Below are 12,848 nucleotides of genomic sequence, written 5' to 3'. Positions count from 1 at the left end.
AATTACGGTCTCATTTATTTCAAGGTTAGGCACAATTCCTTGAGGAAAAATAACTTAACCTAGGTAGCTCAACGTTGAGCCCCGCAGTTGTTCATTCATCGGTTGTTCATTACATATCCTACAATCTTAAGTTTGATCTAAAATTTCAAAAAAATAATCACTGGCTACCTTTAGTCAGTTTTCAGTTTCCTATATTACACTTTCAAAGATAATATAAATACTAGATATTTTGGTTCTATGCCTACAATAATAAACATTTAGTGTTTTACCTATAATTTAACAATAGATTTTCTATGGCAACCGACATCGAAGTCTCGGACCTACTTTTCTTTGTATAATATCATTTTCAAGATTTTTCGTGGCTTGTATTTCCCATAATACTGTAAGAGTATGCCCAAAGATCAATCATGAGATGGTTGTAATAACATACTTGATATATCATGTTTATTAATATAAGGCGTTACCATTATTATTTCAGTTTCTTTTCTGTGTGTATAAATAAACTATTTTTATAATAATGTCATGAGAATAATATGAATATTCTGAAAAGGTCCTTAGTCAAATATTATTGTTGGCTAGGACAATAATAATGCATTAAGGCTAATATGTAGTTGATTGATGATAAAGAGTGTCAAAATCAATGCATGAATATGTGTGTTAGAGAACAACATATTGGACTGACCTGCTATGGGTATGTTTCTTGGATTATTATGTAATTGTCACAACATTACTCACAGTGATTAATATATGTATGATCCTTAGACTTGAGATCATCATTATCCCAACATCGTGAGTTGCATATTTTGATATAGTCAAACGTATACCATAATTGGTTGTTCTATAAAGGTTGATGTTGGATATACCACAATCTATGTAGAGGGATATGGTTGATCAATATAGGATAAGTCCCTCCTACATAATGGGAGTAATATCTTAGGCCACTTGATTAAGTGAGACTAGAAATGCATGGCCATGCTCAAATAAGTTGATATGAGATGTCATACTTATTTGTATATCATAGTCTACCAAGATATCAAGGAACATGGGATGGACTATGCAAGTGTGACTATTCCATGACTTGTGTCCATTCCAAAGATAAAAGGGCTTAAGGATTAATGCATGAAAGGTTAATCACAAAAGGTTATGTCGAATCATGACTTTTTGTAACTTAGATAGCAATAATGCATTGCTAGATGCCACTCATTGTTCATAACATTAGAATCGTTCTAATATTACTGCTAACGTTATAAGAACCTACAGGGTCACACCCTATGGTTGAAATGAACGGAATAAAACATAGTTGGTATTGTGTTTGGTTGTCACATGAATTAAATTAATTATAGAATTAATTTAATTGGGCAATCAAATATCGAACATATTATATGTACAAGAATGTTGTACACATAATGAGAACACAGTTCTATTAATATATATGAATTTGGTTCGTATATAAATTTAAATAAATATAGTTTACTGAAATCTTTGTTATAATTAATGTAGTTATAATTTTCGGTTAAAAAATTATTGTATTATTTATTTTAATTATGATTATTATGTTCGGATAAAAAAATATATATACTAATTAAAAAAACCCTAAAAAAAAGATTACGTATTTTTACTTGTGAGGTCTAGCAGCCCTCAAGCAAAGTTTTCTCCAAAACAGTTTTGGAGATTTTCTTCTGTTCATTGTCAAACTGGGGGGATTACGTAGAGGTCGGAATCATAAAAGGTTGCAGCTTGGTTCGATAGTATATCAGAGTTCTCATTGCCGAGGCGTCACTGTCTACTCAGATTGAAATTACGGTAATTTCAAAACCATTATTTCACCCCGATCCATTCCTCGCACATGGATCCATGGGTTGATCAAAATTATTTTTTATTATTAATTTTGTCGCCATGGGGTACCCAAGATTCCAAAGAATACCCTTTTGTTTTCAATGAATGCATATAGATCCATTAAAACCTCAAGCTGAGTTTATGAACCTGGCTCTAATACCACTAAATGTAACCTCCCAAACCCCGCTTAAATGTTATGGCCAGATCGTGAAAGTCACATTGGACACCTAGTCGTCAAACTTACTCTGTTGATAGTTGAAAACCTCCAAAACACTAACTTTTAATAAAATCGCGGTTGCCTTTGTTAATTTTGGGAAAACGTTCATCTAATTAAACCATCCTTTATTAAGTCAAGTTAGCAAAATTGGCGTGGTTTTTAGAAAAAATTCATTGCACGACATTGCCTTTAAAGAAAAACATTTTTGTTTATCTGGCTTATAGCGGAAAAACGAATAAAGTCCCCGATTATTAATTTAGCCAAGTGACATGCTCAATCCAATTTCAGCATATAATTAATATTCAATCCCAAGTATGAAAACCTCAAAACGAAAAGTTACCAAGCCAATTTTTATCTCTGGATTGATATTCCAGTCAGTTTCTTGTCCAATGGATCTGTTCGGTTTTTAAAAACACTAATTTTGATTAATAAAAGAACTTTTTAAATTTGGCCAGGTTCAACAAGCATGCAGTAAAATTTGAAAATATAATTAATGGCTAGTGTCTTGATTTCGAGCGAGTGAATTTTGAATAGTATTTTATTTTCGGTATAAATATTGTTAGTATTTGACAAATATTAAAAGGAAGAAGAAAGAAAATGGAAAAGAAAAGAAAAAAATAAATAAAGAGAAAAATAATGTAGAAGAAAAAAAATTTAAAAATATATTTTAAACTTCCAATGATGATATTTAATGGGTAAATTATAAATTAGTGTAAAATAGATAAAAGATAGTTTATGTACCCTTGTCACCAAAAGAAAAGTTTAGTTAAGTTGGGGAAAATGATAAAAGAGAATGGCAGAGGCAGATTGTTTCAATAAGTAAGAAGGGTGGTCAAAAAGTGGAGCGAAGAAAGTCTACGACGTTGAATCCTGGGTGATAGTGATAATCCTTCTTCCATCCATTTCCTCGGCGATTTCCTCTCTCTTTCTCTTGTAAATATGTATATATAAATTTTCTGTATTTGAAAATTCTTCTTTACAAACAAGATTAAAACTTACATAGCAAGGGCGCGTTACCTTCGGTCACCCACTTTCTCTTTTCTCGATAAACCGCGTTCTTTTTTTGTTTTGTTTTGGGCTTTTAACAGATCCTAAAATGAGTATAACTTCTGTACTTGGAAAGGAGCTTTTTCTCAAGGGTTTTATATTTTGAGGTAAGAGAGAGAGAGAGTTGAACAGAGAAAAAGAAGAAAGAAAGCCAAGATTATGGCAGAGTCTAGGCGCTATGTCCTTACTAATCAACTCGGTACCTATATAATTGGCTCTTCAATATTCTTTTCATTCCCCCCCCCCCACCGGTCCCCCTAGTTTTTTACATCATCTTTTATTTGGGTTTCTAGTGAATGTTGAAATTTGCTTGTTTTAACTCCCTTTTTTTAATGGTTTAGTTTACTAAAATGTAGTGCTCTTGCTTATACTTTAGTTTCTGTGGTGGGTTTTAAATTAATTTGTTCGAGACTATGGCTTCTCATTCGGGTTCTTTTATGCGGAAGAAGAGAAATGGTTAAGCAGAGGGGGTATTAATTTTGTTGAAAAGAGAGAGACTTAGGGTCAGAATTAAAAGGCAAATGAAGCTGTTTTGACTTTCTTCTTCTTTGGTACACAAAACTGTGTATTAATCAAGAATCTTTTTTATTACGAAGTTAATGTGAGGGTTTGAGTAATTTGGTGGTTTTTTACTTTTTGATATTAAGTTATGTACATAGATTTGAGCGAACTCTCTCATCTTGTTTGGTGCAGATATTGATCAAATACTCCTGGAAGCGCAGCACAGGTGGTTAAGACCAGCTGAAATATGTGAAATTCTTAGAAATTATAAGAAATTCCACATTTCTTCCGAACCAGCACATATGCCACCAAGTATGATCTTTTAATTGCATTGTAATGGTTCATGCTGTTAGATGATGATAGGTTGATAATTATCTTGACATCATGAAAATATTGCTCTTTTGATTCTGAAGTTCTATTTCTCCTGCCATTTAGGATAATATTATCATTTGCTTCTTTGAATATCTGCTCAATATCTTTCCCTTGTGGGATTGCAGCTTTCTTTTCTCAAATATTCCACGTCAATGTGCTGTCTTTCAATTCTTTTAATCCTTTTCCTAGGTAATGGAATTGTATTTGGATTGTGCTTCAGATAGAAAATCATTTATGATGTAAATACTATAGTTAAAATGTTCTCAAACAAACCATGTTACTATATTGTTTCTTATTTTCTCATAATGCCATTCTTCTCTCTCTCTGTTTTTTTTTGTGTGTGTGTGTGTGTGTGTGTGTTCAGTCCTCTGATTCCATGGCGGGTCAAATTACATCATTAACTTGACATCTAAATTTAAATATCTTACTTTTTCCTAAAATCTGCTGATATCTTATTTTTCTATTATTCTGGGTTATTAATTTAGCCCCTTGGTTGATGGATAACTTGCTGATTATTGATTACAAAATCACACAGTCCAGTGCTTGTCTTGGTGCATTTTTTAGAGTACTTATTTTGGGTTAGATTCATCCTCTACAATAATGAGCAGAACAAGTTTGCTACTAGTAATTAATGGTTGTTTTGATACTTAAAATATGCTAACATCCTGAATTCAGTTAGTGGCTGTTTTGATATTTAAAATATGCTAACATCCCAAATTGGATTGAATGTCGTTTTGATATTTAAACTATGCTAACATCCCAAATTTAATTATCCAACTGTTTCTGTTTTCAGGTGGTTCACTTTTTCTTTTTGATCGAAAGGTACTGAGATACTTTAGAAAGGATGGACATAACTGGAGGAAGAAAAAGGATGGGAAGACAGTGAAGGAAGCTCATGAGAGACTCAAGGTAAGAGTCAGTGTCATCTTGTTGTCTATGTTGAATTCTTTTGTGGTAAGAAAGAACACATTTTGTATGAAGTTTTCTTTGCTTCAAGTGAAAACCATTGGACAGATGTTGATATTTTCAGGCAGGAAGCATTGATGTTCTGCATTGCTACTATGCTCATGGAGAAGAAAATGAAAATTTTCAAAGACGCAGTTATTGGATGCTTGAAGAGTGAGTCTTTATATGTTTATGGGCCATGTGGCGGTCATTGTTTTGACATTATTGTGTGTGCATTACATTTTCTATTTCAATAATTAAATTTTGCTTTAGTTATACTTGGTTTATTTCACTCAATGAAATAATAGTTAGATGTGATTTACAAAAAAATTCTTCCTCTACTTTGGAGTTGATAGTCTAAACTTAGGTGATGGAGACACTGAGAGTTGAAGGCAATTATATTTTTTCTTGTTCCTGAAAATTACACACTCGTCCTTTAATTTTTCTATTACTAAAATTTGAGCCTAGAATTTATTTTCTTTCATGTCAGTTAAACCGATACACCAAGACAGTTTAGACTGTATCGAAAATTTTCTTTTGCTTACGCCTGTACTGAACTCGGTTTTATCCTCTTCTTTTCCATGATAGGATGCTTCTATATTACATGCATTATTAATTCTGATATTTTGTTTCTACATTCAAAAGATGGCTGTTAAGTCTGAAATTCTGTTGATCGGTTCGACTTTTCTTCTCTAAAATTAGGAAAAAACTTGGTCAACAATCAACTCATATTTATACCTTCAATAAGGTTAACATAATGAAATACCAAAGCTAAGATTCCTTGTCTTTTTATAGTATGTTTTGCATTACGATAATAGACTATTTAGCATGTTGGCAGAGATTTCTAATTTTTGCAATCAATTCTGCTAATGTGGGTCATGTTTTGTTGTTTGAAATGCATGTGCTTTTTGCTTGAAACTGTAATTAGTTTCTCTGCTGCAGAACTAATTTAAGGAATCTCTCTTTGGTTGCTGACATAATTCACTGCTATGTGTAGGGATCTCTCGCACATTGTTCTTGTCCACTATCGAGATGTAAAGGTCAGACCTTTTTCTATCACCTTTTTCTTTTTCTTTCTGCATCTGCTTATCCATCTTTGAAAGAACTATTTGAAGTTTATAATAGTTTTATAGCTTCGTTTGTTAGAAGGTTCTTTGACTGGTAAAAGTTAGAAATTGAAACCCATATATTTCTAGCTTTAGATGATGGTATGGGTGCAGAATTCTGAATATTATTACCTGGCCAAAAAGGAGTTTTAAGAAGTTGATATAAATTGATGGAGCAGCTTTTTGTTTGTAGACATCTTTCTTATCTCTTCATGTGTACATTTTGAAGTGGTACGGTCTGAATGCTCTAAAACAAGTTAATACATTCAATTATGTTCATTTTTACTTGATTTCTTTATTGTGCATGCAAAAATTTCAGCAGGCCAAGAACATAGTTTTCTTGGCTTAAATCAAGGATAAGTATTGTATTTTGTACTGTGTTGATGGTCAGATGGTGTATATTATATGGTCAATATTATATATATGTATATGTATATATACTTGAGCAGTATGAACTTTGTATTGTTTGTTGCTTTGTCCACTACTGTCTTCTCACTCCCGTTAATTTACTTGAGCTATTTCCATCTAAGCTGTGTGGCTATCTCTACCTTGAATGATTGCTCATTTTCTTCCTTCATATTTTCTACTGTCTTTTGGTGCCATTAACTTGGACCAACTGACATTAGGTGGTGAACTTGCCCCTGTTGTACCAGGACTAGGCATTCTATTCGACTTGCCCCAATCTTGTTCTGAATCAGGAAAAGGAAGTTTGTTAGACAGCATTAAGGGAGCAAACAGGAAATTAGAGGGGATAAAAGGCTGCTAATTCCTATATTTTCCCACCCTTTTTCCTGTTGTGAGCATTGCCTTCTGAGCAACTAGACATAGTAAAACATTGCTCCTTAATCTCTTCTAAAACATTAAAGGTCTTTGGCATCACAAAATGTAATTGCAGATTTTCGTATACATTTCTTAACTCTGAACATAATTGAATTTAATATTTGTCTCATTCTCAAGTGTTTTCTGTAAGTTTCTTAATAGTTCCCATGAACAGCCATTTTTTAGTTTTTCTTTTTTACTTTCTGAAATTTTGTCAGGGAAATAGGACAAATTTTAACCGTCTCAAAGAGACTGAAGGAGGTATTCCATATTCCCAAGAAGCTGTAGGAATTGTACCCAATTCTGAGGTGGAAAGTTCTCTGTCTTCCAATTTTCTTCCCAATAATAGTCAGATTCCTTCACAAACTATGGATACAGCAAGCATGAACAGTGTGCATGTGCAGGCATCAGAATATGAAGATGCTGAATCAGGTATGTTTATTTTAGCTAAATATGGCTCAGTTTTTAATAAATGATTAGGTAGCTAATTTAATTTAGTTTGAGAATATGTTGGTTTTGTGAGTAATGAATGCATTAGTCTGTCTTATTCTTACCAATGAAGATGATATTTGATGCAGTGTCTAATCATCAAGCAAGTTCACAGTTCCATTCTTTTCTTGATTCACATCAGCCTGTTGCAGGGAGGGCTGATACCAGATTCTATGATCCATATGTTCATGTATCACATTCAAGTATGTTAATTCTTTGATTTTGTGTTATTCCCTTCTTTCCTGTTGATTTACCTCTCTGTTTTTGCTAACTACTGGCCTTCACTGCTAACAGATAATTGTTATGGGAAGCCATCTATAACTGCTTTTCAACTTACTCAAACTGACAAGGATAGAGAGTATAATGTTGCTGGAATAACGTATGAGCCCCAGAAGAACCTTGATTTCACATCATGGGAGGATGTGTTGGAAAACTGTGATCGTGGGGTTGAATCTGCACAGTATCAGCCACCATTTACCTTGAAACAAAATGATACTGTGGGGCTGCTATTTGACAACAGCTTTCTTAAAAAGCAGGCGTTTGAGGATCAATCACATGCTCAAGAAGAGTGGCAGGTAATGGAGTGATTTACCTCATTTAGCATATGTAAATTCAAGGTGCAAATTGTAGTTTTTGAAACCATGAATTTTTCTCTGCCATAACTATCTTTGATAACGGCTTTGAAAATTCTAGCTTAATACATGCTAAAAGTTGAATTGCACTATTTAAAGAAAAGGCATTAATAATGGCCATTACAGTCATGCCAGCTGTAATTGAAAATTTAGGTCCTTTAAAAGCTATGACCTTATATGATATGCAGTAGTTGCATTGCTGCAGTTTAATGCATAGTGTATGTTCTACCTTTTCTTCTTCCAATTAAGTCCTAATTTGGCCACTAAACAGGGTTATGAGGGTGATTCTTCTCATATAGTGAAGTGGTCATTGGACCAGAAGTTGCATCCAGACCTGAGATATGATCTTACTTCAAAATTTGATGAAGAAGTTAATCACAATCTGCATCCAGAAAAGCAACATGATCATTATCTACTAAATAACCAGCTGACAGACCCCTCAAAAGGGGACCATGAATATGTTCCTAAACCAGATTCAGAGAACTATTTGACACTGGAGGGGAAATCTGTTTACTCTTCTGCTATGAGACCACATCTGTTTGATGGTTCTTTAGCAGAAGGTCTGAAGAAGCTTGATAGTTTCAACCGCTGGATGAGTAAAGAACTTGGAGATGTAGATGAATCGCATACGCATTCCAGTTCTGGGGCCTATTGGGATGAGGTGGAAGGTCAAAATGGGATTGATGTTTCCTCTATTCCCTCTCAAGAGCAGTTAGATACCTTTATGCTGGGTCCTTCTCTCTCGCATGATCAGCTTTTCAGTATTATTGATTTTTCACCGAATTGGGCATATGTAGGCTCTGAAATCAAGGTAGGCTGTATTTTTTTCCATGAAAGGCAAGCAAGCATTGAAATATCAACATTTCACTGATGAGGCTGAAATACTGAATAATTAGTTCCTCACTGTGGTGGAATGTAAAAAACTAGTTTTCTCATGTGTTAACATTTTTTCTTTCCCTCTATTTTCTTTATTTCACACAGGTCCTCATTACAGGAAGGTTCTTGAAAAGTCAAGGCCATGCCGAAAATTGCAAGTGGTCTTGCATGTTTGGGGAAGTAGAAGTTCCAGCAGAGGTCATAGCAGATGGTGTTCTTCGTTGCCACACTCCAAAACATGAGGCTGGCAGGGTTCCCTTCTATGTCACATGCTCCAACAGATTAGCTTGTAGTGAAGTCCGAGAGTTCGAATACCGAGTCAGTCATATCCTAGATATAGATACTGTTGATAATCCTAGCAGTAATGCCATTAAAATTCTTGATATGCGATTTGGTAGATTATTGTGCCTTGGCTCCAGTTCCCCCGCTTCTAACACCAATAGCATCGCTGATATATCCCAGCTGAGCAGTAAAATTAATTCATTGCTGAAAGAGGATGTTGAGGAATGGGACCAAATGTTGGCACATAACTTGGAGGAAGACTTTTTCCTAGAAAAACTAAAGGAGCAGCTGCTCAAAAAGCTATTGAAAGAGAAGTTGCGTGTATGGCTCTTGCAGAAGATAGTGGAAGGTGGAAAAGGCCCTAGCATATTGGACAAGGGTGGCCAAGGTGTTATACATTTTGCTTCTGCTCTTGGATATGATTGGGCCTTAGAACCAACGATAGTTGCTGGTGTTAGTGTTAACTTCCGGGATGTGAATGGTTGGAATGCACTTCATTGGGCGGCATCTTCTGGCAGGTAAGCATCTTGAAAATCTAGTTAAATTATGTTTTGTCTATTTTATTTTTCATCTTTTTGATTAATTTCCCCTACTACCCTATTTTCGAAACAAGCGTTTTCTAGGCTGTAGAGCTCCAGGCCTCCTAAAATAAGGGTCCTAAAATAATGATGTGCTTGTTGTGGTTTGTCTGGCTTCTGCTGACATAAACTGTCTTGAACATCAGAGAACGCACAGTTGCTTCCCTTATTTCATTGGGTGCAGCTCCCGGAGCATTAACAGATCCAACACCAGAATATCCTTTAGGCAGAACGCCTGCTGATCTGGCCTCAGCCAACGGACATAAAGGAATTTCTGGTTATCTTGCAGAATGTGATTTGAGTTCCCATCTTCTATCCCTCAATTTGGATAAGCAAGGCAGTGCCAGTACCACAGATTCTAGACCAGATGTCATACAGAAAATTTTGGAACTAAAGACAGCTCCACTCAACTATGGGGATGCTTCTGATGGCCCATCACTAAAGGACTCATTAGCTGCTGTTCGTAATGCCACACAAGCTGCTGCTCGCATCCATCAAGTCTTCAGGGTACAGTCTTTCCAAAACAGGCAGTTAAAAGAGTATGGTAATGATAAATATGGAATGTCAGATGAGCGTGCACTTTCACTTTTAGCAGTCAAGTCAAACAAGCCCGGACAACATGATGAGCGCGTGCATGCTGCTGCCATTCGCATACAAAATAAGTTTCGTGGTTGGAAGGGCAGAAAAGAGTTTCTGATAATCCGCCAACGCATTGTCAAGATTCAGGTCCATTGCCATTGCTGCTTTAGTTTATTGGCTCTTATAATTCATGCTTTATATTGAGTCGTGATTTTCCTTGACAATCATAATTGTTGAATTGTTGAACCCTAACTTTTAGTTTTGTTTAATTTTTATGAAAGGCTCATGTAAGAGGCCACCAGGTAAGGAAAAACTATCGGAAGATCGTCTGGTCAGTAGGAATTGTGGAGAAGGTGATCTTACGTTGGAGACGGAAAGGAAGTGGTTTACGTGGATTCAAACCTGAAACACTCACCAAGGGTCCTAGCGTATCTGTGCCCTCAAAGGAGGATGACTATGATTTCTTGAAAAAAGGCAGGAAGCAAACTGAAGAAAGGTTGCAGAAGGCACTTGCCAGAGTTAAGTCCATGGCCCTGAATCCTGCAGGCCGAGATCAATATAGTAGGATTAAAAATGTTGTCACCGAGATCCAAGAGAAGGTAATTGAAAACTATGTTATTCCAGCTCTTCATTTTTCTAAAAGTACCCACGTTAGAGTCATGCATAGACATAGGTATGAGATACGATCCTTCAAACATATGAAAATCTTAGAAAAAATTGAACAAAGCCATGTCTGTCACTCACACTCAAGTCATTGAAATGTTCTCTCTAATACATTGTTATTAGTTACTCTTGGTAAGGATATTGACACATGAAAGCTCGGTCTTATTAGAGATGTTTAGATTTTTCACTGAAATCGAGCTTTCGTGAGATGACTCTGCAAGATCTTGGTATCTCATGGATGGTTATCAGTATTAAGAGCTAGAAAGCATGCATGAAAACTAAGTTTGGTTTTTATGACAAATTCTCTCTTTGCATTAACTTGGCAGGTCTTGTACGATAAGGTTCTCAACTTTGCAGGAGAAACGACAGATTTGGACAAAGACTTGATTGATCTCGAAAAACTATTAGATGAGGACACTTTCATGCAGACGGCACCTTGAGCGAACCATATCTTGTGCTGTAATTCAATTACAAATCATGTTCGATTTAATAGCTGGTATATGTACTTATTGGTAAGTGTTGCTAGAATTAATTTGTAAATGTTGGAAGTAGCGATTCATAGAGTGACCCATTACTGATCAGGTGAGATGAGATAACAGCTCCATAGATTTTGGTAATAAAGATGGGTCATGCTACTTCCTACTTTGTTGTAGCTTATTACTTCATTTGCTTATAAATGTTGCCCTTTGCCCAAGTAATGTCCCTTCTTATAAGGTAAGCTATGATTTGGGCTATAGATGCTCCTCCATGCAGATTGCAAGCTTCCCAAGGCAAACTGCAGTATAAAAATGAATGAACCACCTGGATCAGTTATTCAACCTGTGTAAGGTGTCTGGAGGTGGAGGTGTTCATGCGCGCATGATATTAATATAATTTTTGTTTGCCGCCTTGCTTGACCCAAAATGAGTTTAAAAATTTGTTCAAGTCTGTTCATATTTGCAACAAATTAATTAAAGTCCATTTTAGACTTGCTTATATTATTTTAATTTAATATTTAATAATCTTATATAATTTTTATTTATTGAAATTTATATATAATTTTCTTTTAATATTATTTTGGGTAATAAATTTAAGCTTGAGCTCGGCTCATATTTTAAATGAGTTAAATTTTTCTCAACCTCGTATTTTGAATTTAATAGTTTTACTCAAACTCTCAAATTTCGGATAAGCTTTTGGGTCATGAATAGATCTAGATAGGTGTTGGTTGAAATTAAAGTTTAATAGAATATATAAAATTGGTATATCTTGAATCAGTAGAGAATCAATTTAAGTGACAAATTAGATGAAACAGTAAAAGAAAATCCATTATATATTATTTTTAAAAATTGTTTATAATTGAAGAAATCATATATATAGTAATATAAAAATACAATTTAGGAAATTAATCCAATGTGGGTATAGATCAGAAATTGTTATTTGTCATATTATTAAGTCACCATGTGTACATATTCAAAGTTGCAAATTGAATAATAATTTAATTTTGCATTTAAATGCTTAAAATTAATTTAATCAAATATTAAATTTCCGTTTGAATAAGAATATGGGTATGTATATAATGCGTGTGCTAGTGTCATGGGTTGCACATGGGAGCCCGCAACCATGACATATTCGTGCGATCCATCAAGTGGGAAGGACGTCATTTGGCCCGATCGGACTGACCCATTGCTTGAAGAGATTGAAGGCCCATCTACAAGCTTGTCACATATGGAAACATAATCTTCGAGGATATGCAATCGTAGATATGATATGTAATCTTAGAAGATATGACTTTGTAATCTTAGAAGATATGACTTTGTAATCTTAGAGATTTGATTTGTAGATACCTTTCGATCTTAGCCGTTGATGTACTTGATTTGTACTGTTGAATTTGGGGAGGCTCTACTATAAATAGAGGCCTCTCCCCTCA

The 12,848-nt window shown here is 34.8% G+C and overlaps 1 protein-coding gene across 12 annotated transcripts; it reads left to right on the top strand.

Moving 5' to 3' along the window:
* The first annotated feature begins 2,814 nt into the window (after positions 1-2,814).
* LOC105763524 (calmodulin-binding transcription activator 3) lies at positions 2,815-11,636 on the top strand. 12 transcript variants are annotated; one of them, XM_052624805.1, is made up of 14 exons: positions 2,815-2,927; positions 3,794-3,913; positions 4,099-4,162; positions 4,767-4,882; positions 5,004-5,092; positions 5,916-5,958; positions 7,062-7,275; positions 7,422-7,535; positions 7,627-7,907; positions 8,236-8,775; positions 8,946-9,640; positions 9,847-10,426; positions 10,561-10,878; positions 11,269-11,636. In XM_052624805.1, the coding sequence occupies exons 3-14, from the start codon at positions 4,126-4,128 to the stop codon at positions 11,380-11,382; spliced, it is 3,141 nt and encodes a 1,046-aa protein (XP_052480765.1). In that variant the 5' UTR covers positions 2,815-2,927; positions 3,794-3,913; positions 4,099-4,125; the 3' UTR covers positions 11,383-11,636. The 12 variants fall into 12 exon arrangements, with proteins under 12 accessions (XP_052480765.1, XP_052480768.1, XP_012437207.1 ...); XM_012581756.2 differs by having other exon boundaries at positions 2,821-2,986; XM_012581755.2 differs by having other exon boundaries at positions 2,824-2,994.
* The last annotated feature ends 1,212 nt before the right edge of the window (positions 11,637-12,848 follow it).

The sequence above is a fragment of the Gossypium raimondii genome, chromosome 12, assembly GCF_025698545.1.
Source record: "Gossypium raimondii isolate GPD5lz chromosome 12, ASM2569854v1, whole genome shotgun sequence".
In the NCBI taxonomy this organism is placed as follows: Eukaryota; Viridiplantae; Streptophyta; class Magnoliopsida; order Malvales; family Malvaceae; genus Gossypium; species Gossypium raimondii.
This window is presented reverse-complemented; position numbering and strand designations above follow the sequence as displayed.

Coding starts and splice junctions, on each gene's coding strand:
- LOC105763524 (XM_012581753.2), top strand. CDS start 3,260: ATGGCAGAGTCTAGGCGCTATGTCCTTACTAATCAACTCG. Junction 5,959..7,061: donor TCCACTATCGAGATGTAAAG/GTCAGACCTTTT, acceptor AAATTTTGTCAG/GGAAATAGGACAAATTTTAA. Junction 8,776..8,945: donor ATGTAGGCTCTGAAATCAAG/GTAGGCTGTATT, acceptor TATTTCACACAG/GTCCTCATTACAGGAAGGTT.